General features: G+C 41.6%; 2 protein-coding genes across 2 annotated transcripts; both read right to left on the bottom strand.

The window, feature by feature from the left end:
• Positions 1–283: 283 nt before the first annotated feature.
• On the bottom strand, positions 284–2,446 carry LOC111187576 (growth-regulated alpha protein-like). Its single transcript, XM_022599398.2, has 4 exons — positions 2,259–2,446; positions 2,041–2,164; positions 1,855–1,938; positions 284–1,038 (listed from the first exon to the last, which is right to left on the bottom strand). The coding sequence occupies exons 1-4, from the start codon at positions 2,347–2,349 to the stop codon at positions 1,023–1,025; spliced, it is 315 nt and encodes a 104-aa protein (XP_022455106.1). The 5' UTR covers positions 2,350–2,446; the 3' UTR covers positions 284–1,022.
• A 17,765-nt stretch (positions 2,447–20,211) lies between these two features.
• LOC111187580 (platelet factor 4-like) lies at positions 20,212–21,443 on the bottom strand. Its single transcript, XM_022599402.2, has 3 exons — positions 21,271–21,443; positions 20,825–20,990; positions 20,212–20,685 (listed from the first exon to the last, which is right to left on the bottom strand). The coding sequence occupies exons 1-3, from the start codon at positions 21,353–21,355 to the stop codon at positions 20,598–20,600; spliced, it is 339 nt and encodes a 112-aa protein (XP_022455110.1). The 5' UTR covers positions 21,356–21,443; the 3' UTR covers positions 20,212–20,597.
• Positions 21,444–23,426: the final 1,983 nt, after the last annotated feature.

Raw genomic sequence — 23,426 nt, 5'->3', positions numbered from 1 at the left:
GTAGACTTGAGTAACAAGGTAGCAAGGAGCTCCGTATAAAAAACAGCAATATATTACCATAGTGACTCTCACAGGAGGGGGAGGGGCCGGTGCACAGTTTGGAAAAGTACATTCTTGAGTAGGTGAGAGCCAAGGGGAGTGACAGCTACCACCAGATGAAATTAAGTATAACTTATAGTTTGATTTATCTGTGTAGCAAATGAATGCCCAGGAGGAGAAAAAGAAGTTGGGAAACACTGATGTAAATCATCAGATTATCTAGTAAAGACAGACCTTTTTTCCTCAAAAAAATGAAACAAAACTTGTTTAGTTTGAAATACTTTATTTTCATGTTCTTTTTAAATCAATAAATATTTAAACTTCTCTTTTGTAAGATACAGAAAAGCACTGCATAATTAACACTAACAAGGCATTATGCCTTACAAGAAAGACATAAAATGTCCAAAGGATATTTAGAACATTGTAGTTCTTAAAGCGTCAACATGAGAAATGCTGACCACATGTTGTGAAATCATTTCAATAAATAATAACTAACATTCTTTTAAACATTTACAAAAGTAGATGTACACATACATCCCCCCATGCTGACAATGACCTCACTATTTGTTTGGAGGCCCCAGTCTCTGTCACAGGGGCTGGCATGCTGTGGGCTCCTCAGAAATCTTAGTTTAATGACTGGAGAATATTTGCAACCCTTCTACTTCAAACTAGATAAGAATCAGGACTAAATTAACTGGGGTTTTTCTCATAAAATAAATAATAAAATTAATGATACGATGTGCAAGTAGAGTCAATCACATCCTTAATCATGTTACATGTAAATATTAACAGAGTCTTCGAAAACCAAACAACGCATAAATAAATAAATAAGTGGGAGAACCCTCCTAAGAGATGTTCAAACATATTAAGCCCGATCCAGGTGGCCTCAGGAGCTGGCGATTCCTCTTTTTTCTCTTTGATCCCTGTAAGGGCAGGGCCTGCTTCAGGAACAGCCATCGAGGAGCTTCCTCCTTCCCTCCTGGTCAGTTGGATCTGTCCCTGTAAGGAGAAAAGGTCTTCCTTACTAGCTGCTCCAGAAAGCCGACTGCACAGCACTCTTCTCCTGTCCTGCTCCTTGGTTTCCAGAGATTTCTGAGTCCAGTCTTTCCAGCCTGGCACCAAGTGACTACTACCTGTAACCCACTATTCCGTGTGGCAGAGGCCTCTAGGCTCTTGGAGACTCTTATTTAGGAATGAGGGTGGGGCCTGTGCTCTCCACTGTATTATTGGCTATATGGGCGACAAACGGCCAGGATTACTCTCTCTACCTGTCCCACTGGGCCTAACTTAAGCCACAGAGCAAACCGATTTGGTAGCTACTATTGTTTTCCTTGTTTTACTAAGTCTTAGATAAACCAAATAATTGTCCTTGAGTCACATGGCTAATAGGTGCTGGAACCCAGATTTGTACCCAGTACTGTGTCACTGCAAAGTCCCAGCTCTTCACCACTAAGCTTTAGTGCCTATGTTGCAGAAAACCAGGATTCTGCTTTTCAGGTGTGAGGTCCAGAAAGAACTGGGAGAAAAAAAATGCCTGTGTTTTTTAAACAGGTGGAAAGCTTTTCAGCATAACTGCCCATGTTAATGAAAGCAGCTTAACCCACATTCATTTGAATGGGGAGAGTCAGGGGCCAGGATGGAAGGCACTGAAAATATCCTTCTGGCAACAGAGCAGATTATTGATCTTAATGTCAAATTTAATTGTGGGATAATGGTTTTTCAGTCCTTCGGCTAAATCCTGGGTTTCTCTGATATAAGTTTCAGGAGGCAGATGACTGACTCTATTCACTCGTGTGAATAAAAACCATAACTCACTTGTTTAGCATCTTGTTGATGATTTTTTTAACCATGGGAGCTTCAGGGTTGAGGCAAACTTCCTGACCAGTCTTGAGAGTGGCTCTGCAGAGAGAAGGGAGAATCCACGTGAGGTCGGGCTGGGGGTCGGGGTGGGGTCGTCGGGACGGCGGGGGTGACAAGCACAGCAACAGCGGCGGCACTTACACGACTTCCGTTTGGCCGCAGTGGGGTCCCGGGGGCGTCACCTTCACGCTCTGGATGTTCTTGAGGTGAATCCCCTGCACGGTCTGCAGGCACTGGCAGCGCAGTTCGGTGACCACAGGCGCCCCTGCGGGGAACACAGACTCGGTCAGGGGGCTGTCCCGGGATGGGCCCCCACCCACCCCCGTCCCGCCCTGGGGATGCCGGGAGCCGGGTCGCACCTGCTGCGTGCCGGCCGGCGGCCACCAGGACCAGGAGCAGTAGCGCGGCGCGGAGGAGCCGGGCGGCGGCGGGGTTCGTGGCGCGGGCCATGGGGTTCAGCTCGGAGGGTCGCTGCCTGCGGCGGGAAGGCGGGCTGGAGGGCTGGCGGAGCGGATTCTGTGGCTCCCCGAGGCGGGCGAAGCCCTTTTATGCCGATCGGACAGGGGCTGGCAGCCCAGGGCCAGGGAAATTCCCCGACGCACTGGCGTTCCCGGGTCCGGAAGGAGGGCGCGGCCCCGCGGGCCTCCCACGTAATCCGCGCTCTCGGGGAGGGGGGTGGGGTGTCGTGTCTGCGCCGAAATCCCCGCAGGGGGAGTGAGTCGCCGGCACCCCTGGGGTACCGCCTGCGAGGGCGGCCGTGGGCGCCTGGCCACCCCTGGTCTCCGGGCCGAGAGCGGGGAAAGCGCTGGGGCCGGATTCGCGAGACCCTCACAGGGGTGGAGAGACAGTTTTAGGGAGACTTCTCTTTCTTTAGTTATCAGATCTGGGAGAATTAAAGAGGAGTAAGCGGGTAGATTTTGCTTAGCTGTCTGTCCTCTAACTCTATATATCCTGTCTCTCTAAATTTCGATTTTGTTTATTTCATACCTGTGGAATGAATGCTGTCAAAAATACAGCCGACATCTCGGAACCCAGAGAAGAACGTTCAGCTTATTCCTCATGTTATATATTCTCAAATCACGCTTAGAATATCTAGGTTATGTTTTCCATTTGGTGGGAACTGGGATCAGTTGTCAAAAGTTGAATCCGGGGTTAATTTCAGTGAAAGCTGAGGGCCATAACACGACCTAGGTTTTTGGGTCCTGCTCAAATTCCTTCTCTCAGCAATGTTGGAATTCCAAAATTCCCTGCAGACCTCCTTTTCCACGTATGGAGGGTTGAGTTGATCTAAGAATATGGAACTGGTGGTCACGCTGAAGCTGCGGGTGGGCTAGTCGGGGTCACCTCTTCTGGTTCTGTCCTTGGACAAAACAGCACATGGACACCAGGGAGTGGGTACCTGCTGCATAGCACGCTTACTCCGGATGTGCGCGGCTGAAACATAAAACGTCGAATCACACGTGAAACACCGTTCCATTCACTGAAGGGGGACCTTCAGTGTTGGTCTTCCTTTTTCTTGACACAGTGACATGCCTCTCTTTTCTGACCAGGAATTTCAGTCTCTTCACCTGATGTCTTTACTAGTTTTTCATCAGAAGTTTTAGAGCTCTAGCATTGACTCAACATTAAATCTAGAGGATTGGATTCGGACATCTTGGAGACATGGAGTATCATGGGAGTGGGAAGAGGAGAAAGAAATGGCCTCTGGCCCAGGGATGGGTGTCTAGGGCCCGGGCTCTGGGCAGCTCAGCTCAGTGAGGGAGAACTTGGATCCCGCAGTAAGCCACCCCGCCTGCAGCGAAGCCGCTTGCATTTAGTTGCCACCTATTACCTGCACATTGTTAAATGTTTCTTTGCCTACCCCACGGTGGTTATGAGAAATGAGTCAACGTGTGTGAGAGCCGGCAGGGATTAAATGCCTTATAAAAGTTTATTAAATAAATAGAAATAGCTTTTTCCAACAGCACCTAAGCAGAAACTCTACCTGTTGTGAATCCTTCTATATCCAAGAAACCAAAAAAAAAAAAAAAAAAAGTTAATGGAAAAGTTCACTCCCCAATTTTTCTCTTTATATTTAAAAAAATTTCTGAATCAGCCTTTCTGAAAGGAAGGCACAGCTACACTCTACTAGGAGATGCACTTACGTTGGGTTTTGGGTTTTTTGTTGTTGTTTTTACTTTTGAGACCTATCATTGATTTATTTTGTAGTCTTACTTTCAATCACCTCATCTGTTAGAAAAGAGTTTGAATTAAAGACTCCCCACCTTATTTATTGGAAAAGGTTTTTAAAATGAAAGACTGTCTTTAAAAATACTCTAGTGTTTTTCAGGATGATCCTGTGAGAAACACCGGGGAAATTAAAGGGATATTAACATTTGTATTAAGCAGTAGGAAATGAAAAATAATCTAAAGGCTATAAAATATGGTGACAAGCTCAGGAATAATTGACAGTTTGTGTGATCTCTCCCCTTGTTATCAATTGTTATTTTGGACTTCATGGGAAACTGGCCCAGATATACAAAAGTTAGTCTTTAAAAGTTCTAAGATACGTTGTTTTGTTTTCTAATCATAAATAATGCAGACTCAGTTTCTAAAGTTTATAAAAGTTAGAAAGGCAGGAAGAGATTATTTTTTCCTCTAATCTCTCTTAGCTTTTGTCTATGGAACAAACTTTAACAAGTCACTGAAAATTTGCTTTTTTCTTCAGCAAACATGGTAGCTGACCAATTAGAAGAGCACACAGGGTTCTGAGTAAATATGAAAGAGGCTGCTTCCTTTTTTAAGTTGCCGTATACCATTGGCAAGTTATTAAACCTCTGTACCCACTCCGAGATGCAGCACAATCATTTTGTGCTAAATTCCAGGCTCTCTTCTAAGATTTATATAAATATTGACTCGTTCAATCTTCCAAACATCTCTGTGATAGTATTTATTATTATCTTTGTGGTACTTTAAGGTTACAGATAAGGAAACTGAGGTGCAGAGAGGTTAAGGAACTTCCCTAAGGTATTGAACCTTGGGACTCTTACCCAGACAGAATGGCTTTTAACCATAGTGCTATGCTAAAAATGCTCTATGATATATGGTTAAAAATTTACAGAGGAGTGATTTTTAAAAACCTGTTTATAATTCCACTAGCTGAATGTTTCAATTTTTTTTATTTTAAAATGCAAACACAGACAAAGGTCATATACCTCCATAGTTTGGTTTCACTAACAGCATAACTCTCTCCTGTGGCATTGATATAGCCTGTTATATTTTCTTAAAGTGTCCAATTCTGAAAAAATAGTAACTTTACCATAGAGAAATCTGGCAAACATTCCCTTATCCAAATGATGATGATGAAGGTTAATATCATCAATGTGATGTCAGGTTGATATCATGTACCCTTGATATAACGTGATGAGAAGGTCACCTCACCTCTTTGGTATTCTTTCCAAAAGTTCATAACCCCAGTTCAACTGTAAGAAAAACATTTTTCAAACCTAAACTGGGGACTATTAAATAGCTGACCAGCATTCTCCGAAAATGTCAAAATCATGAAACTTGGGAAAGACTAAGAAACTGTCACAGTCCAGAGGAAAGTACAGAGACAAGACAACTAAGTGCAGTGTGGTACCTGGGTTGAATCCTGGAACAGAAAGAGGATAGTAAGTGGGAAAACTGGTGAAATTCACATAAAGTATGGAGTTTCATTAGTAGTAATGTGCCAATATTGGTTTCTTAGCTTTGGCCAATGTACCATGTGATGTAAAATAGTACAATAGGGGAAACTGCGTGAAGGGTACACAGAAGTTTTTTAAAATCTTATTTTTCTAAATCAAGTAGAATACCACTACAATGAAATCAGTGGACATGCATGCTTTACCTGGTAGCTTCCTAGAAAGGGAATTAAGTTTTTGTTGAGTTCATATTTGTTTAAATATGAAAATCCAAAGTATCTGCTGCCCCATTTTGGACACATCATCATGTTTCATAGGCTTAAATAGTTTGTCTTCAGCATTAATCCTGCTGTGCAAATCTCTTATCTATTTCTTGTAACTGGTGAAAAACAGAAAGTGTTTGCTGTAATGGTCTCCAGACGCAACCCCAAACTGACGTAAATGAAAGTATTCACCAGTTTATCTACTGGAACTACCAAAAAAAAAAAAAATGAAGCATGTCAAGGGGTAGCCAACATCTGTAGATCATGTAGAATTTGACTCCTGAAGATGACAATCAAAATCACTTGTTTTTGGAAATGAAGTAAAAAAGGAAGGATTTCTTTTTTCATTGCTATTTTCTCCTTCATATGCCATTTCGACTCATGAGATCCTCATCAACCAAAGTGCAGAAATATTTATACACAAAGGAATGCTTAGTCTAGTACAATAAACAAATTCATGTTCCTGTTTGAGCAAGTGCTTCTTTAAGCCAATTACTTTTGCAAAAGTTGAAGACCAGTTTTTTGTGCACAATCTTTAAACCCACACAAGCAATGACTGTTAATGAAATGGAATAAGCTTTAAAATGGAAGCTTTGGTGGTGAAACTCCATTTTCCCTGCAATCGGTATGAATCTTTTGGAATTGACAGTGAGTAAAATCCAGGATGCTCACGTCTTGTAGGCCCGCTGTCATTGCTGCAGCAACCAGCTACAAGCAGATGTGAACTTACAGCTCCTCGCCTCAGCTCTGCTTTCTGCACCAAAGTTTCTTTGTCACTGCAGTGAAAAGTCGCTTGCCAAATAGGGAACAGCAGGCAGTAAGTATTCCCCCCTCTTTCATGTTTTAGACAGATATTCTACATGACTTCTCAAAAGATACCTAACAGGATTGAACCCCTGCCACACCCTCTTTTCCTATTTCACTCTTCCCAATTACCCAGTCCCATACATAGGGATAATTTCTCCCAAATAAATCTGCCTGCATGGTAGACTGATGACTCAGGCTCTGCTTTCTGAGGGGACACCTTAGCTGCAGGGGACACTGCTCCATCCTGAAAACTAACCAACTAACCATGCTGATTGGCAGGAAGATATGGGCAGTGTCGCTTTACTCTACTCCTAGCTTGCTGTTAGAACTTATTCCCTCTCAACTTCCATCTATATTTACCCTAGAATGATCTCGTCTGATGTAATGACTCTGGCTCTAAGGGGAGAAAAACAAAGATGTCAAAACATGATATTAAATTCCTGGATCCATTCCACCTCTACAGGCAAATGGCATTAGTGTGTACAAGCATCAAGGGGTAGGGGAGGAAAACTTTTCCCTTCTTCCCTTCTTGGTTCTTTGGCTGGCCTAATGATTAAATAGACATAAGACAGAATAACAGGAGAAAAACAAATTTAATTTCGTACATACAGGAGCCCCATAAAAATATAAGACTCAAAAAAGTGACCAAAGTAGGCAGCTTTTATACCTTTTAGACAAAATAACACTCCATTTGTGAAGCATGAAAAAGACAAAGGGGTTTGGGCTTGGGGTAGTAAATTAGTGAAGAAGGAATGAGTTTTGTTTATACAGGCTTCTGGGCCCTAGATTCTCTAACTCTCGTGATAAGGATGTCTCTTTTTCACCTGGTGCAGGAAGAGTACCTTTCACATGGGAAATTTATTTCCTGCATTCCAGGGGACAAAGGAGGGTCAGAGTGTCCTTCTTGCACCAGCTGTTTCTTAACAAACTTTAATTCAAAATAATCAATATGCCAGTGAATCTCATAGTATTGAAAATAGATCAGTTCAGTTAAACATCTGTGTCTCATTTTAGGAGGTGGTAATGCAGCTGGGCTCCCAAAGTTAGGTCTCTATTATGTGAGAAATAAGGTAATTAATAAGGCATTGATAAGGAAACAAAAGAAAAAACAACAGTTAATTATTGCATCAAATTGTAAACCAATTTCTGAGTTTTGAGGGTAGCCAGTTGAGAATATTTCTAGATGCCAGGCTCAGAGCATCTTCAGATAGATTGAGGAGAGGCAATGACACCATGACAGATTTCCATTGTTTACGGTTTGAATGTTTCTGGTGATCTTTCTAAGTGGCACACACAGCCACTGGCATGAAGACTGTTTATATGTGAGCTGTTGTGGTGATTCCTCTGAAGTTTATATCAGGTTGTCCAACATTAGTTCGCATGGCTTTGAGGTTTTCGTGTGTGTGAGTGTCTGGGGGGCAGGGTGTGTGTGTGTGTTTGGGCTGCACCATGAGGCTTGCAGGATCTTAGTTTCCGGACCAAGGATTGAACCCAGGCCATGGTGGTGAAAGCGCTGAGTCCTAACCACTGACCACGAGGGAACTCCCTTGTGTGGCTTTGGAATAGGGCAGTTTTACTTCTCAATGATTTCAAGTCATAGAGGTGGGACAAAAATTGGAAACGATAGTCTGGATAGTTGTAGCCAGATATGGAAGGAAACTAGAAGAATTCAGGATCCAGTTAGTTTACAGGTAGAAAAGGAAATCTCAAATGTAATTAACGGAACTAGAATCTAATATCCCTAAAGGTGTATTACTGAAACATAATTTTTCTCTCTGTAGACATTCTAATTTTTATCAAAGATAAACACTAATAAGACTAATTTGTTTGCAAATTGAGGCTAATTTCAATAAACTTGGCCTGGTTTTTACATAAGATCAGCAAGAATGGAGATTTGCCATATAGGCTCTTTTATGCTTGCTTTGCTGCAAGTTTTCATAAGGAATCTCAGATAGGACTTTTCAAAAGCCTCTTGAGGCTAGGAAGCCAAGCCAAAGACTTGCCATCAGGTTTCCATACCTACAGATTTAGGTTAGTTCATCTCTTCTCTAGCACCCACTATATCTTGAGGTTCCTGTACCTGCCAGGGAGTGTCCTTCTTACCTGGTAAAGCTGCTGTGGACCCTGTAAACAAGTACCAGGCAGATTTTTTCAAGGAACTTTATTGGCTCCAAAAGTCAACCTTAAAGCTGTCTGGTCATATCTGAGTCAATGGACATCTCTCCCAAATATGACATTCCAGTCGAAGCCTTGGTAAAATAACCTATGGATCCAATTGTGTTGTGTTACGAGGAGAATGGAATATCAGTGAACTCATGCTAATAACTATATTGCCATGAAAATAAAAATACTCACTGAAGGTCACTTAATTCTGGAGGAATCAGGTAGGGAGAAATAAAGAAATGTTTCATCTTTGTTCACAAAAGGATATTTCACTAAATTTCTGTAAGTCAGAGATAGCTTAAGAGGAAAGGTTTCATTGTATCTGGAAAACAAAAGACTAAAGAACCAGCAATATTTTTTTTAAATCATAAAAATTATAATCATCCTTCTCAGTTCATTCAGCCCCATGTAATCAATTTTGTTGATCTTGATATTTTGTTAGCAGTTTGATGAAGCCATCAGTTTTTCTTTTTTTCTTCATTAGAATTCTGTAATTTTTTTTTAAAGAAAACATTTTTAATCTTACAGTACATTGAACAATACAGTAGTCCAGTACGACAGCTGGCATACAAGGGCTGGCATCGAGTGAACAGGCAAGAAGCGTTACTGACTGGAGGAGGGAGAGGGGGTGGGAGATGGTAGAGCTGAAGGACCATCAGCAATAGGAGACGAGGGCAAGCTTCAATTTCACTCACACCTGACGTTGATGGCACAGACTCTTGTTCCTTGCTGGGTTCAATTCTCTCTACCGTCCTGAAGAAATGATCCAGTGATGCCTGGGGAGCAGCTCTTTTTTTTCTCATCATAGATGATGTGGTAGCACTGGACTGCATTCTGAATGGCTGCTGCAACCTTCCTGTACCACTCTAAGTTCCCGTCCTGTGCCTCAAAAACTAACAGTGCCTCCTCAAATAAAGAAAATCCCCTTGCCATTTCCTGCGATGTGAATCTCTGCGGTTCTTCAGTTACTTCTTCCTCTTGTCTCTCTTTGTCCTTTCTCAGGGGCTCCAATTCCATCAGGTCTTCATTCGTAAGCTCCTCATATTACACAGCAAGGAATTCAATGAAGTCGTCCTCTTGCAGATCTAGCTTGAAGTAAAGATACTGCACTACTGTACTCTATACAGTACTGTACGGTAAAGTACCCAAAAGCACAACCACTTGTAGAGGATGCACGCACATGGCAATGTATGCCAGACACGTGAACTAACTTATGTGATTGGACATGCGGACACACGTTCGCACCTTTGAAAGTTCACATCTTAAGGGGACTTACTGTATTATTCAGCCTTAAAAAAGAAAGAAATCCTGTCACATGCTACAACACAGATGAACCTTGAGGATAATGTGCTTAGTGAAATGAGTTAATCACAAAAGACAAATACTGTGTGATTCAACTGACGTGAGGTACCTAGACTAGTCAAAATCCGACACAGAAAGTAGAATGGAGGTTGCCAGGGGCTGAGTGGAGGGAGGAAGGGGGAGTTCTGTAATAGTTATAGAATTCCAATTTTGCAACCCAAAGAGTTCTGGAGACTACATAGCAATAGGAAGGTACTGAATTGTGTACTTAAAAGTGGTTAAGAGGCAAATTGTATTTTAACACAATGTTACCACAATTAAAAACAAAAAATAAAAGAAACGGCAGAAAATAAGTTGGTGAAGCCATAAGTTCTTTGGCTAATCAGTCTGATAGGTTTTCCCCTTTTATCCTTCATTATTCTGAATTTTGAGCTTGAGCCTAACTTCACGTAGTTACTTGGCATTAAACGAGCCCTCTCAGCAGAATGTGTAGCCCAGTACTACTAAGGCACCCAAAAAGAGATAGTTATCCTTAAACCAAACAATATTCCAAAGAAAGCTGTACCTTCACCACAATATTCTGTGAAGATGGATGGATTTCCTTACATTAGTTTTAGAATTCTGTAATTTCTTACCCAGTTCAGCGGTATATTCATAAACACATCAGAAACATGTATTCTAGAGTACTTGTCAGGGTCCTTTCCATGAATTTCTTTGAAGATGAAAAACGTTTGCAAGAAAACTTTTGCCAAAGAATCAGACTAGAACAGTAACTGTAAATGAGAAAAGACTTAAAAATTGCAGCGGTTAAAGGGCAGATGAGAGTTTAGTGCGATGCAATTGACACAAAACTTTAGTAATTTCTGTGACACCAATATTTTAGGATAATTAGAATTACAATAACATTATACCAGGATATATCAGATTTTCTTTGGAATTTCAGGTAATTTCTAGAACACTTATATTAATAACATTCTCCCATACAATATAACCTAAGAAGGTTTATCATCACATATTTGGCAATGCTTTCCATGTAATTTAATGTACCAAATAGGCATAATTAATGTAATATCTCTCTCTCTCTCTCTACTCTCATTCTCCCTCTCCCTCTCTATTTTTATATGGAGAGAAAAAGAATCTTTTAAGATGTTCCAGGGGACCTCTGGAAAATCCCAAAGTTAGGTTGTGGTCCAAAAATTTTACTAAGAATTTGACTTGAGGAAGTTTGTCAAAAACATCAAAAAGTTTTGACACTTGACCAAAAAGGATCACAGGTCATCATGAAACAGTACCTCATTATTCATTTAACCAAAGTAACTAACAGATTTCAAAGGCAAATCTAGAAGGTTACATAATTCTGAACAAAATTTAGCTGTTTCAATATTTGGAAGACTTGGTTTATTAAGTAATCAAAGACCAATGATAAAGACAACATGAAACATAGAAGAGTATTTTGAAAAAGCACACATTCTTTGTTTTCTAGGCAGATCATTTAAAAGGTAAAGAAAAGCCTTTCATAATGTCTTATCAAGAGCAGAGCAATAGTCGAAGAAAACTTTGTCCTCTTAGCAGATGAAAGAAAATTAATTTCCAGTTTTACATACGTACACTATTGTTCGTAAAGTTTATATTTAAAACAGCTATAATAAATTCATTTAATCTTATCCAGCTTGATCACACATAAAATTCCTTTCCTAAGATTCAAGATAAGGATGTCTCTTTTTCACCTGGTGCAGGAAGGGTACCTTTTACATGGGATATTTATTTCCTGCTTTCAGGGAGACAAAAGAGTGTCCTAAAGTCCTTGTACTGGCTGTTTTTTTAAGTTATTTTATTTTATTTTTTTAAAATAGAACAATTTACTCCCTTTTTTTTTTTTTTTAACCCCACATTTGTTTATTTATTTATTTTTGGCTGTGTTGGGTCTTCGTTTCTGTGCGAGGGCTTTCTCTAGTTGCGGTGAGCGGGGGCCACTCTTCATCACGGTGCGCAGGCCTCTCACTATCGCAGCCTCTCTTGTTGCAGAGCACAAGCTCCACACACGCAGGCTCAGTAGTTGTGACTCACAGGCTTAGTTGCTCCACGGCATGTGGAATCTTCTCGGACCAGGGCTCGAACCCATGTCCCCTGCATTAGCAGGCAGACTCTCAACCACTGCGCCACCAGGGAAGCCCCTTTTCAAGTTATTTTAATTCAAAATAATAAATATGCCTAAGTGGCATATTTGGGAAATCCTGCCCTGAAACACATCAAGGGTCAGCCTCTGTTCAGTCTCCCCACAGACTGCGTGTCTGGCTCCCCTTTTTCTTTCTTCTGGTAACACAGCCTAGATTCACTCTGTTTTCAGTGCATGGGGTTCATATGGGATGACCTATTTCTCAGCCCCTTCTTATCAGGGCCCACCCCTGTACGCTCAGAGAAGGGCAAGTGACCTAAGCCTGGGCAAATAAGAAATAGTCTCTAGAATTTTTGTTGAAACAATTGAAAAAGAAGTTCTTAATTCTTCCTGGAGTTCTAAACAGGTAAAATGGGTCTTAGACATGAGCTAATGCTTCGGGAGAGATTTCCATATAATGAAGTTGGCCCAGAGGAAAGCACTTGAAATGGGGCAAATTACTGAGGACCTTGTTTGGGCACCTATGTCTACCAGGTGGCTCTGATTTATTCATGGACATTATGTAGGCCAACAGATGTTCTTTTTCTTTAAATTTAAATTAGATTTATGCCTCTTGCCAGTGAAATAGTCTGGCTTAATACCATCCATCTTTCACATTTCTGCTACAGATAACTTTCCAACACAAGTAACTCTATTTATTCTATTTAATCTGTGTATTCATTTATCTCTTCAACATTTATCTATCACTCATAAGCTAGGAACTAAATTAGGTTCTAAATTAGTTTACAAAGAGGAAAAAAATAAACCAGACTTGGCCACCAAACACAGCCTATGGAAGCATAACGGAAAGATATGAAGTTGTCTGGAGCTCCGTGATACTCAGCAATGTACCGAGATTTATAGGCACTCAGAGGAGGGTGGGCATCTGACTCCCCTTCTTGGAAGGGTGGGAGCTGTCAGAGAAAACTTGCTAGAGGAGGGTACTACCTAAGGAGAGTGGGTAGAGTACCTATTCCCGACAAAGAGGACCAAGTGAGCAGAGGCATGGAAGCCGAAAGCAGTGCAGTATGACCTGAGAACAAAAATAAGCAGTTCGTTTTTTTGTTTTAACCTGGAGTTTAACAACAAGGCACGGATGTATAGAGAGCAGGAGGATAGGCATGGCTCAGACACCAGAGGTTCCCTTGTCACTCAGGAGCCATTTCAAGTGTCACCTCCATTAGAAATCTCATAATACATCTAAGTGTTTACCTTAGCCCTTGGATACAGATCACATTGTGGTTTACAGGCTCCCATGCTGGACTATATACTCTGCAAAGAAACTATCATATCTTATTTCTCTTTCCATCCCCATCTTCAGTGTGAGTCAGGTTCATAATCATACTAAGGATTTGACAAATATTTGTTGAAATAATACATGAATAAATGATTTCAGGCCACTATTGGTTTTTAAGGAATTTGTTTTGGAGATAAAAACATCATTATGACATTATGGTATTATGGAAACAAAATTTAGGAAGTCGAGAGATGAATGTATAAACTGCAAAAGAAAATAGAATGCATAGCAAAAAGATACAGATTTCAACTAGGAAAATTATGAATCATCATAAAAACTTGATATTGAGCATAATGTCCACAGTATTTTCCAGTGTTCATTATTTCCCAGTTTCTTAGCCAGAAATACTTTTGTTTTTATTTTTACCTTCTGGGCTCTGTCCATACACTCAGATAATCTTGGAGGCAGAGGATTCTGAATGATACTTATTTCAAAGGAGGGACTCTGCTAGTGTATGACTGAGCTAGTTCATTGACTGACATTTTCGAAGTGGTTGACAACATTAAAGAAATATGACAACATTAAAGAAATTTCCACCAGTTAGGTATGGTGGAAATTATGGTGGAGGTAGAGAAAGTATGGCTTTGTTGTGTGTATTTTACATATGTGTATATTATGCACTGAATGTGAATATCTACAATCAGATGTTTAATGAGCACATATTATAGCATCTGTGTGTGATTGAAGGGTGTAGATGGACAGATAAGGGGAACTCTAAGCAGATTCCTTAACGGTTACAAATGTGACTCTAACAACAACAACAAAAAATCATATAAATCACTTATTGGGCAAATGCATGAGTGTGTTACAATGTCTGTGGATAGTTTGGTGAAATCTCTGAGCTTAACAAAGTTGGGAAGAGACTCTTTAATGTTCAACCAATTTTCTGCTGGCAAGGTGCCTTATCCAGCACCCAGCTGCAGTATTACATCTTAAAACTAACTGCGTTATTGTTTCATGTAGTTAATATCTGACAAACATTTATTTAGCACCTACTCTGTCAGGCATTTTTATGGAAGCGGGAATGAAGAGAGGTTAATAAGCATGACCCTTATTCCCTGATCTAAAGAAGGAAAACAGATAAACAAATAATCACAGTGCAGTCTAATTGTTATTCTAATGGAGGTGTGTATAAATTGCTTTACTCCTGTTTTTCCAGGAGATTCTATCATCATCCCTAGAATTACCACAAAAAGAAGACTTTTTCTCCAGCACAGCTAGTAAATAAGAGCTGATTGTTCCAGCACTGCTCACTGACTGCCCTGCTTTCGAGTTTTACTAACCCTCACCACAATACAGGCTACTAATAGCATAATCCCCATGTTGTATCTGCCTAAGCAAAGAAATAAATATTTGACAAGGTTATACCCAAAGTTTATTTCTTTTCCTTGTTTTAAATACACAGTTAAGCCAGGCTTCCAATCGCCATTATGTCCTGTGGATTTTGTAGTCTTATAGATATTCTGGTTGATAAACATTGTGGTTTTGTTATTTGATTTTCTTTTAGTTGTTAACCATGAAGGGAAAATACAGCTTGAGTCTATCACATTAAACTTTTTTTCTTAACTAGTTATCTGCGCCCACATGTTGAGTTGTGGTTCTGTTCAGGGGAGGTTATAGCTTGTTGGCCACGTTCTTAATGGGTTGCTTGTTAGCTCAAGGATTGTGGGCATTTGGAAATGATATGTGTTCTAGGGGTAAAACTCCAAAGAAAAGTAACTTTTACTTACTAGGTTCGAAGTTCGAGTCAGGCCCATGCTGGCTCCTATTATAAGTGAGATTTACTCCTTTCCAGAGTCCTGTGGGGTGAGCATTACTGCCCTTGTTTGGCAGATGAGAAAACTGAGGAGACTCGGGGTCACAGAGAGTCAAAAGATGTAACCCAGACTGTCTTATTCAGAAGCTTGTTGGGCTAAAGCCAGCAACTACAGGGATAAGGAAGAGCCATACAGGAAGAAGAAATAATTATAAAACCACTATTAAATTTATCGAATGTCTTTGCTTCTTTCCCAAGGTGTCCTAGAAATCAATGTACTTTTGGCCCTCAGTTCAGTTTGCATTAGACCCCAAACTAAGATGCACATAGCTGAAGCAGGATGGGCAGTGAATTTAAGTAGGGGCACCCAGCTGTAAAGGACATAGAATCTCAACAATACAGATAATGTTCTACTTGGTGTTACATCTTCCCCTCAAAAGCTGCTTCTTATGGCATCCCCAAAGACTCCATCCCTGAGTCAGGCCTGGAGACTGAGGTAAGGAGATTTAACTGTCCTGCCGTTCCTGAACTTCCTGCCCCTACTAACCAGCCAAGCATCTTGAGAAGCACTAATTAGAGTGTGGACTCCAACATGAAATGTTAAAACTTGACTCTTCAATCAAAGGACTAGACAATGTTTTTAAACTACAAGTTATGGTCCATCACTGGGTTACGAAATCACTTTATTATAGGCTTGTGGCCAACATTTATTTTTAAGTGGATAATTAGGAGAGGGTAGTATGAAACAGAGCAGCACCCTGTGGTGGGGTCCCAGGTACAAATCCTTTCCATGCCCTCGATTCTTTTTTTTTTTTTAACATTTATTTATTTTTTATTTTTTGGCTGAATCGGGTCTTAGTTATGACATGCGGGATCTTTTGTTGTAGTGCGCGGGCTTCTCTCTAGTTGTGACGTGTGGGTTTTCTCTCTCCAGTTGTGGCACGCGGGCTCCAGAGTGCATGGGCTCTGTAGTTTGCGGCACGTGGGCTCTCTCGTTGAGCGGTGCAGGTTGGTAGTGGTGGCACGTGGGCTTAGTTGCCCTGCAGCATGTGGGATCTTAGTTCCCTGACCAGGAATCGAACCCACATCTCCTGCGTTGGAAGGTGGATTCTTTACCACCAGACCACCAGGGAAGTCCCATCCATGCCCTCGATTCTTGCTGGTAGGAAATAGGCTTCATTCAGCCTCCTAGACCTTTCCTGAGCTCCAAAGGACAGATTCAAAGAGTTGTCTATCAGGAAAGGGAAGAGATGCAGAAACAAAGGAGGAGCAGTCAAGAAACAATAGTCCAGTCATGGGGCAGCGTTCTGGTTCCTCCTCAAGGAATATACGTAATAAAATACCTTTGAGTTCTGCAGGAACTAAGGCCCTCACCTAGGTGGAGGATGGTAACTTCAGACTGAGCACAAGATTCCTGAAACACCACCCTGCTACCTCACCACCAACGAATTGAAAGAAAGTCTGCACACAGTGAAAGATAATGAAGACTTTGACCCCCTTCACCAAATGATTCTTTCTCCCTTTAAAACCTTTCATGGTCAAGCAGAATCTTCAGAGTTGGTTTTAGGACATGAGGTCCACCTTCTCACCAGGTTGCAACCCTCCTGAATAAAGCAACCTTTCCTTTTCCAACCAACACTTGCCTCCCAAATATTGGCTTTTGAGCAGCAAGAAGCCCAACCTAAGTTCTGTAACAAGTATAGAAAATAAAATATCAAAACACAATACTTGATAAAGCAAGTATAAGTATTGTATTTTAAACTTGCTTTAGGCCTGTGTGTCTATACATGCATACATACACACACAGTGAATACATACATACACAGTACCTATAAATCTATAAATAGATACCAGGCCACATGGGTTTGATATTATTTCTCTGGCCAAGTAAAAACTTATTTTATTAACCAAAATTGGAACAAGAATACTCACTAACTAGTTTCATTGCAATGAAGTAATTACTGTGTTCTTTTTATGATTGTGTACAGTGATATTTTATTGAAAATCAGCAGTTCACCTCATAACTACATCAAATGACTAATATTTTAAAAAATGAAAAGAACATTCTGAGTAGTGAAATTAAAGGTTTTTTTTTTTAAGTTTCCTCCTTATTTCCTCTGTATTTCTAAGTTATCTGTAGTGAGCATGTATTCATTGTTTTTGTAATGAGAGAAAAATATGAATATATCTTTATAACCAACTAAGACCTCAATATTCTATGCATTGAAGAGGAAACTGTTTTTACCACAAAGACCTTAAAAGGGAGGGGGGGGGAAAGCAAAAATTAGAAAAATGCTGAAGAATGTCCCAGAGCAAAATACACTTTGGTGGTTTCGTTTGTTGATAAGGCCTGTGACTGTGCAGTAAGCACTTGGTTGGGGACATTTTCTGCTGACTTACTTCCAGCCAAAAAAAAAAAAAGAAGAAGAAAAAGAAAGAAAAAATAGTTCACGTTTAAGTACCTTCAATCTATATCACTCCATGAATGTTTGAACAGCAGGCAGCTACAGTAAATTGTTCTCTAATTTAGACTTTTCCTGGTAGGAAAGTCCTCTCCCAGTGCCATTGCTGATAAAAGCGACCACTTGAAAGCGTTCTCCGGCTGGTTAGCCAAGGTAATTCCGAAGGGAGAATTTACAAGGCACCAACATTAGTTGACTTTGCACAATTTGTTTTGGTCTTTGGCCCTTTGAGTCATACCTAGGAGTTATTGAATCCAACTAAGTATGTTGTTTGATGCAGGCAGTAAAAGGAAGTTAGGCGAAAAAGTATTGTACCATTCACAGCCAATGTCAATGTATTCTTTTCCAAAGTTCGTTTGGTTTGAGAAACTTTTATTGCTATTGCAACTTTTTTGTTTGCTACTTATCACCAAGAAGCACTCTGTTAAATGCCTTACTCAACACTCCAAACTGACTGGAATTGTGTGTTAAGAACAATATTGAAAGCAAAAAAATAAAAAAGGAAAAGAAGGCAAGAGTAACAATTAATCATTGCTAATTTTTAAGCACAGACTATGTATGAGGAACTATGCCCAGTGTTTCACACACATCATCTACTTAGTCTACACAATAATCTATGAAGTAGACACTCATCCACATTTCATGGATGAAGAAACTAAGGCACAAAGGGGAAGTGAGTATAGCACAACCTTGTGTGCCATGATAAGAACTTTGGACCTTGAAGATAATTTGGGTGAAGGTGCACAAGGTGGATCAAAAGTGAAAAACACCAAATGGGTGAAAACTAGTTGGGAGACCCATCCCCATAGACATACTGCAGAATGGTAGACATCCTGAGGACTTAATGATCTTGCGTCTTTCTACTTTGTCATCTTGTGGCAGTTTCATTCTTCCCTTTGCCCCTGGCAAACTCATACACCACCTCCAAGAGCTGGTTTTTGGGTCAGTTCCTCTCTGAAAAACTAGCTAACATGCCACTAACTTGTGTGAAAGGCAGAACAACATGAAGGCAAGAGCAGGGAGTCGAAAGCCAGGCTGATCTGCTCACCCTCTAGCAAACTGGCCTTGGGAGACGCCTTAACCTTTCTGAGACTGTTACTGCAACTCTACAATGGGAATAATGGTACCTGACGTGCAAAGTGGTTGTGAAAATTTAGATGGTACTCTTGCACTTCATAAGCCTCTATAAATAGCACCTATTTAAGTAGTTTGTTATCTCAAAGCTTCCTCCCTTTCTCCCACCCCAAGGAGACTGAAATGGACATTCTCCATTTTCTCTTAGCAGTCTAATCCTCCCTGTACACAAACATTGCCACCTTAGGTTGAAATGACTTTGGCTCATGGGTAAAGGTCTGTAGCTTTCTCCTGCCTCAACTAGATTCTGCCTTCTTGCCCTCTAGGCTGAATAAAGATTTCCATATCCTAACCTCTAGAACCTTGTGAAAATGTTACCTTATATGGCAAAAAAGATTTCACAGATGTGAAAGGATCTTGAGATGGGAAGATTATTTTAGATTATCCAAGTGGGTATAGTGGGATTATCGAAGTGGGCACAGCATAATCACAGGCCCCTTTTAAGAGGCAGGCAGGGTATAAGAAGAAGGGTCAGAGGTGACAACAAAAGTAAAGGTTGGAGTGATGTAGTTTGAAGATAGAGGAAGGGACCAGGAGCTGAAGAATGCAGGTGGCCTCTAGAAGCTGAGAAAGACAGGACGTAGATTCTCCCCTAGAACCTCCTGAAGGAATGCAGCTCTGAGGACACCTTGACATTAGCCTGTAAGCCCCATTTTGGACTTGTGATGTCTAGAACTGTGAGATAATAAATTTGTGCTGTTAAGGCCACTGAGTTTGTGGTACTTTGTTACAGAAGCAAAGTAACTAACACACCCAACTTTCAATGCCATCCTTTCTTCCTAAAGTATAGTAGTGTCTTCTTAAAGCATAAATGAAAACGCAACCTGTATCTCTCCTAATTTCCACAGCTGTTTAACACACAATCTCAGTATCTCCAATGTTAAGAGATTCATGGAACAGTGGTAAACTGCAAATAAGGTTTTAATGAACCCGAGAATACTGAGGAAAAAGTCTATTAAAGACATTTTCATGCTTAGAGCAAAACTCATGGTATATAAATGGAATGTAATAAGAACCAATTCTGTAAGTTTGCCAAATGTGGGATTTATTACAGGCAGTAACATGAGTACAGGAACTGTTTTTACCATTTCACTTTTGTTAAATGTCAGCATTATCAAAGGATCAATAAAGAGTACAATATTTTAATGTAATGCTCTGGAAAGTATCAGTATATTTCCACTAAGTAGTAGAGAATTCTAGTTTCATTTTTGTTAATTTTCTATACTGGGGTAAAGTATAAATCTTAAGGAGGTAAAAGCAGAGTCTGCTTTATTTACTTAATTTTTTTTTTAAAAAAGCAGCCCAGAAAACTTAAGTGCAATGAATATTTATTGGCAAAGCTAATCATGACATTATTATGTAAATAAGTAGTCATTAAGTAATACAATCCTGGAAATATGCAAATATATATCAGCCAACATACAACACCAAGTAAAACCAGTCTTTATTAAACCAAACCTTCTTTCAAAATATATGTTTGCTTAAAATTCCGGAGCTTTTTCTTTATATGAAATTGTGATATGTCAACATTATTTCTTTCCTCCATTAATAAATATTGACTATACCACAACTTCATTTATTTTGTTTATGTAGAATTTCAAGGATAATAAAATCATCAGATGATTTTTCCGCAGTTAGATTGAAAACGAAAAAAGAAAGAAGAAACACTTTATATAGCAAAAGTACAGATTTAAGAGCTAACTCTTCAAAAGTTTCTTGATTATTTTCTTATACAGAGGATTCTGCGGGTCCAGGCAAATTTTCCTCCCATCCTTCAGCGTAGCTCTGCCAGGGAAAGAAGAGGCGCGCCTTTCAGTCCTTGGGTTTGAATTTGGGATTAGGCTGGCGGGCGGCGGGTGGAGAGGGGCGGTAGGGAAGGGGAGAGAAGAGGGTGGGCACGAAAGAAGCGAGTGCAAGGACTCACATCAGTTGGGGGCTGGGGCAGTGGAGTCCAGCCCCGATCACCTCCAGGCTGGAGATGCTCCGGGGATGGACCGCAGAGGTGGTCTTCACACACACGCAGCGCAGGTCTCCAGCTCCACCTTCAGAGTCTGCTGCGGGTGGGTCGGGGACAGTGGGGAGCGACGACTCTGTGAATAGCCAGCGGTACCTTAGGGATCTTCTCGTGGCGTGGCGTCTGACCTTCACTTCCTCATCCACAAACCAGACCTCCCTCAGAAAGTGTCTGACTGTCCAGGTGGTAGAGCGCAGCGGGCAGCGCCTGGCACAGCGCCTGCGCTTTTAGCCGCGCTCGGTCAATCACAGCTGGGAACCGAGACGGGTACAGACTCCGCCCCAGCCCCGGGGGTTCCAGCACTCTCTCCCCACCGCCCCCGACCTCCCCCAGGCCCTGCTTCATTCAGCTCTCACCTTGGGCGAGAGCGACGGCTAGTAGGAGCAGCAGCCCGGGGCTGAGCCGCGGGCCGGGGGCGCGGGTGCCAGCTGCCAGGCTCATGTCGCAGAGATGCCAGCAGGAGCCGCGAGCGCAGGGGCAGCCCGGGCTGGCGCTCCGCAGACCGGTGGTTCCCGAGACTCTCAGGCCGTTTTATACCCGCGGTGGGTCAACTTCGTCGGAAGCCTGGGGTTGAGGATGAAGAACTGCGGTGCGGAAGCTGAGACACTTCTGCAGAGTTGGGCACTGTGCAGCCAAGATTAGGGCAAAAGGAAAAGAAGCCAGGGATCAGCAGTCTTGCTGGGAGCTGGTAGCAGGATCCAACCGCTACCCTGAATTCATATAATACATGCACATTTGTGCAGTTAGAAATGGTACTTTAACCTTATAAAAATGTATGTTTTCTTGGTTATGGTTATGTGCAACAGTAGAGTTCTCTGTAGTCACCGTGTTGCAGTTGATACAGCAGGAAAGTTTGTTTCCTTCTCAACTCTCAACTGCCTCATCAAGAACAAATACCGTATGCTAACACATATATATGGAATGTAAGAAAGAAAAAAAAAAGGTCATGAAGAACCTAGGGTTAAAACGGGAATAAAGACACAGACCTACTAGAGAATGGACTGGAGGATACGGGGAGGAGGAAGGGTAAGCTGTGACAAAGTGAGAGAGCGGCATGGACATATGTACACTACCAAACGTAAAATAGATAGCTAGTGGGAAGCAGCCGCATAGCACAGGGAGATCAGCTTGGTGCTTTGTGACCACCTAGAGGGGTGGGATAGGGAGGGTGGGAGGGAGGGAGACGCAAGAGGGAGGAGATATGGGGATATATGTATATGTATAACTGATTCACTTTGTTATAAAGCAGAAACTAACACACCATTGTAAAGCAATTATACTCCAATAAAGACGTTAAAAAAAAAAAAAGAACTGCTCCTTCACTTCTGCCTTTCTTGTTGATTACCACTGAGTGAGTTTGGCAGGTGCGTTTCTTCCAGATGTGCCGTTTGTCATTGTTTTCTGCTACTAAAGAGTTGAATTTGGTCTCCAGGTGATGACTTGGTTCCAAATTTCACGTGAATGTGGAGAGTTTCCTCAGTCTCTTGAATGGGATCCACCTGGCTCTACCAACCATCATCCAATATACTCTAGGAAGCAAGCTCAGTTAGCCTCATCTATCCTCTTATTCTGAGAAAAATTGTAACGGTAATGTTTGGATGCACGCTTTCTATAAAAATTGCTACCTGGATGTTTCTCCATTCTGCTCAGGAAGAAGAGAGGTCAAGGAGAGTTTTCAGGCCATATCTCCCGGTGCCTGCTGCCACCTGGCCAGTACAAGTGACAGGGTGAGATGGGCTGCACCGTTGGCGGGAGTAGTGAAGCTCTCAGGAGGACACAGAGCATCTGGGAGTTGAGTGTGTAAAAGATGCAACAGAATCCTGCACAGAAAAGGTCCAGAGATCAATATAGACCATCTTCCCTTCCCTGAAAAAGAATGGCTTTGGCTCTTGATCAGGGCAAAGCACACGCTCATCTCAAAGCCAGAGGCTCCCTGTCACACTGATTAACAGTGGTGAAGGGCCTCAGGAGCCCACTGCATGGAACTAGCAGACCTCTTTTTCTTTTTTTCCGGTACGCAGGTCTCTCACTGTTGTGGCCTCTCCCGTTGCGGAGCACAGGCTCCGGACGCGCAGGCTCAGCGGCCATGGCTCACGGGCCCAGCCGCTCCGCGGCATGTGGGATCTTCCCGGACCGGGGCACGAACCCGTGTCCCCTGCATCGGCAGGCGGACCCCCCAACCACAGCACCACCAGGGAAGCCCTAGCAGACCTCTTAAATGCTCAGCAGGACCAGATTTCTGCAGGGATATGGAATTTAGTTCCTGGGCCTGGAATGTGCTTTCTCTTACTCTCCCACCACCTATCTTTTCAGCTGACTAGTTCTGTTCATATTTCTGGTGTCTTGCTTAAATATCACCTCCCCACAGGGGCCTTCCCCGACAGCTAAAGCTACTTGTTTTCCCTGTTGTTGTCTTGTAACACCCACTGCTTCTCCTATTTCTCACAGCTCATACAAACACAAATATATGACATACACACACACATGCATATATATTTAAATGTGTTTAAAA

This window comes from Delphinapterus leucas, chromosome 5, assembly GCF_059928025.1.
Source record: "Delphinapterus leucas isolate spDelLeu-1000000601 "Yukka" chromosome 5, BTC_Dleu_Yukka2, whole genome shotgun sequence".
In the NCBI taxonomy this organism is placed as follows: Eukaryota; Metazoa; Chordata; class Mammalia; order Artiodactyla; family Monodontidae; genus Delphinapterus; species Delphinapterus leucas.
The sequence above is the reverse complement of the archived record's forward strand: the minus strand, read 5'-3'. Positions and strand labels throughout refer to the sequence as shown.

Coding starts and splice junctions, on each gene's coding strand:
- LOC111187576 (XM_022599398.2), bottom strand. CDS start 2,349: ATGGCCCGCGCCACGAACCCCGCCGCCGCCCGGCTCCTCCGCGCCGCG. Junction 2,165..2,258: donor CGCCGGCCGGCACGCAGCAG/GTGCGACCCGGC, acceptor TGTTCCCCGCAG/GGGCGCCTGTGGTCACCGAA. Junction 1,939..2,040: donor TGCGGCCAAACGGAAGTCGT/GTAAGTGCCGCC, acceptor TTCTCTCTGCAG/AGCCACTCTCAAGACTGGTC.
- LOC111187580 (XM_022599402.2), bottom strand. CDS start 21,355: ATGAGCCTGGCAGCTGGCACCCGCGCCCCCGGCCCGCGGCTCAGCCCC. Junction 20,991..21,270: donor AGCCGTCGCTCTCGCCCAAG/GTGAGAGCTGAA, acceptor GGCTATTCACAG/AGTCGTCGCTCCCCACTGTC. Junction 20,686..20,824: donor TGCCCCAGCCCCCAACTGAT/GTGAGTCCTTGC, acceptor TTTCCCTGGCAG/AGCTACGCTGAAGGATGGGA.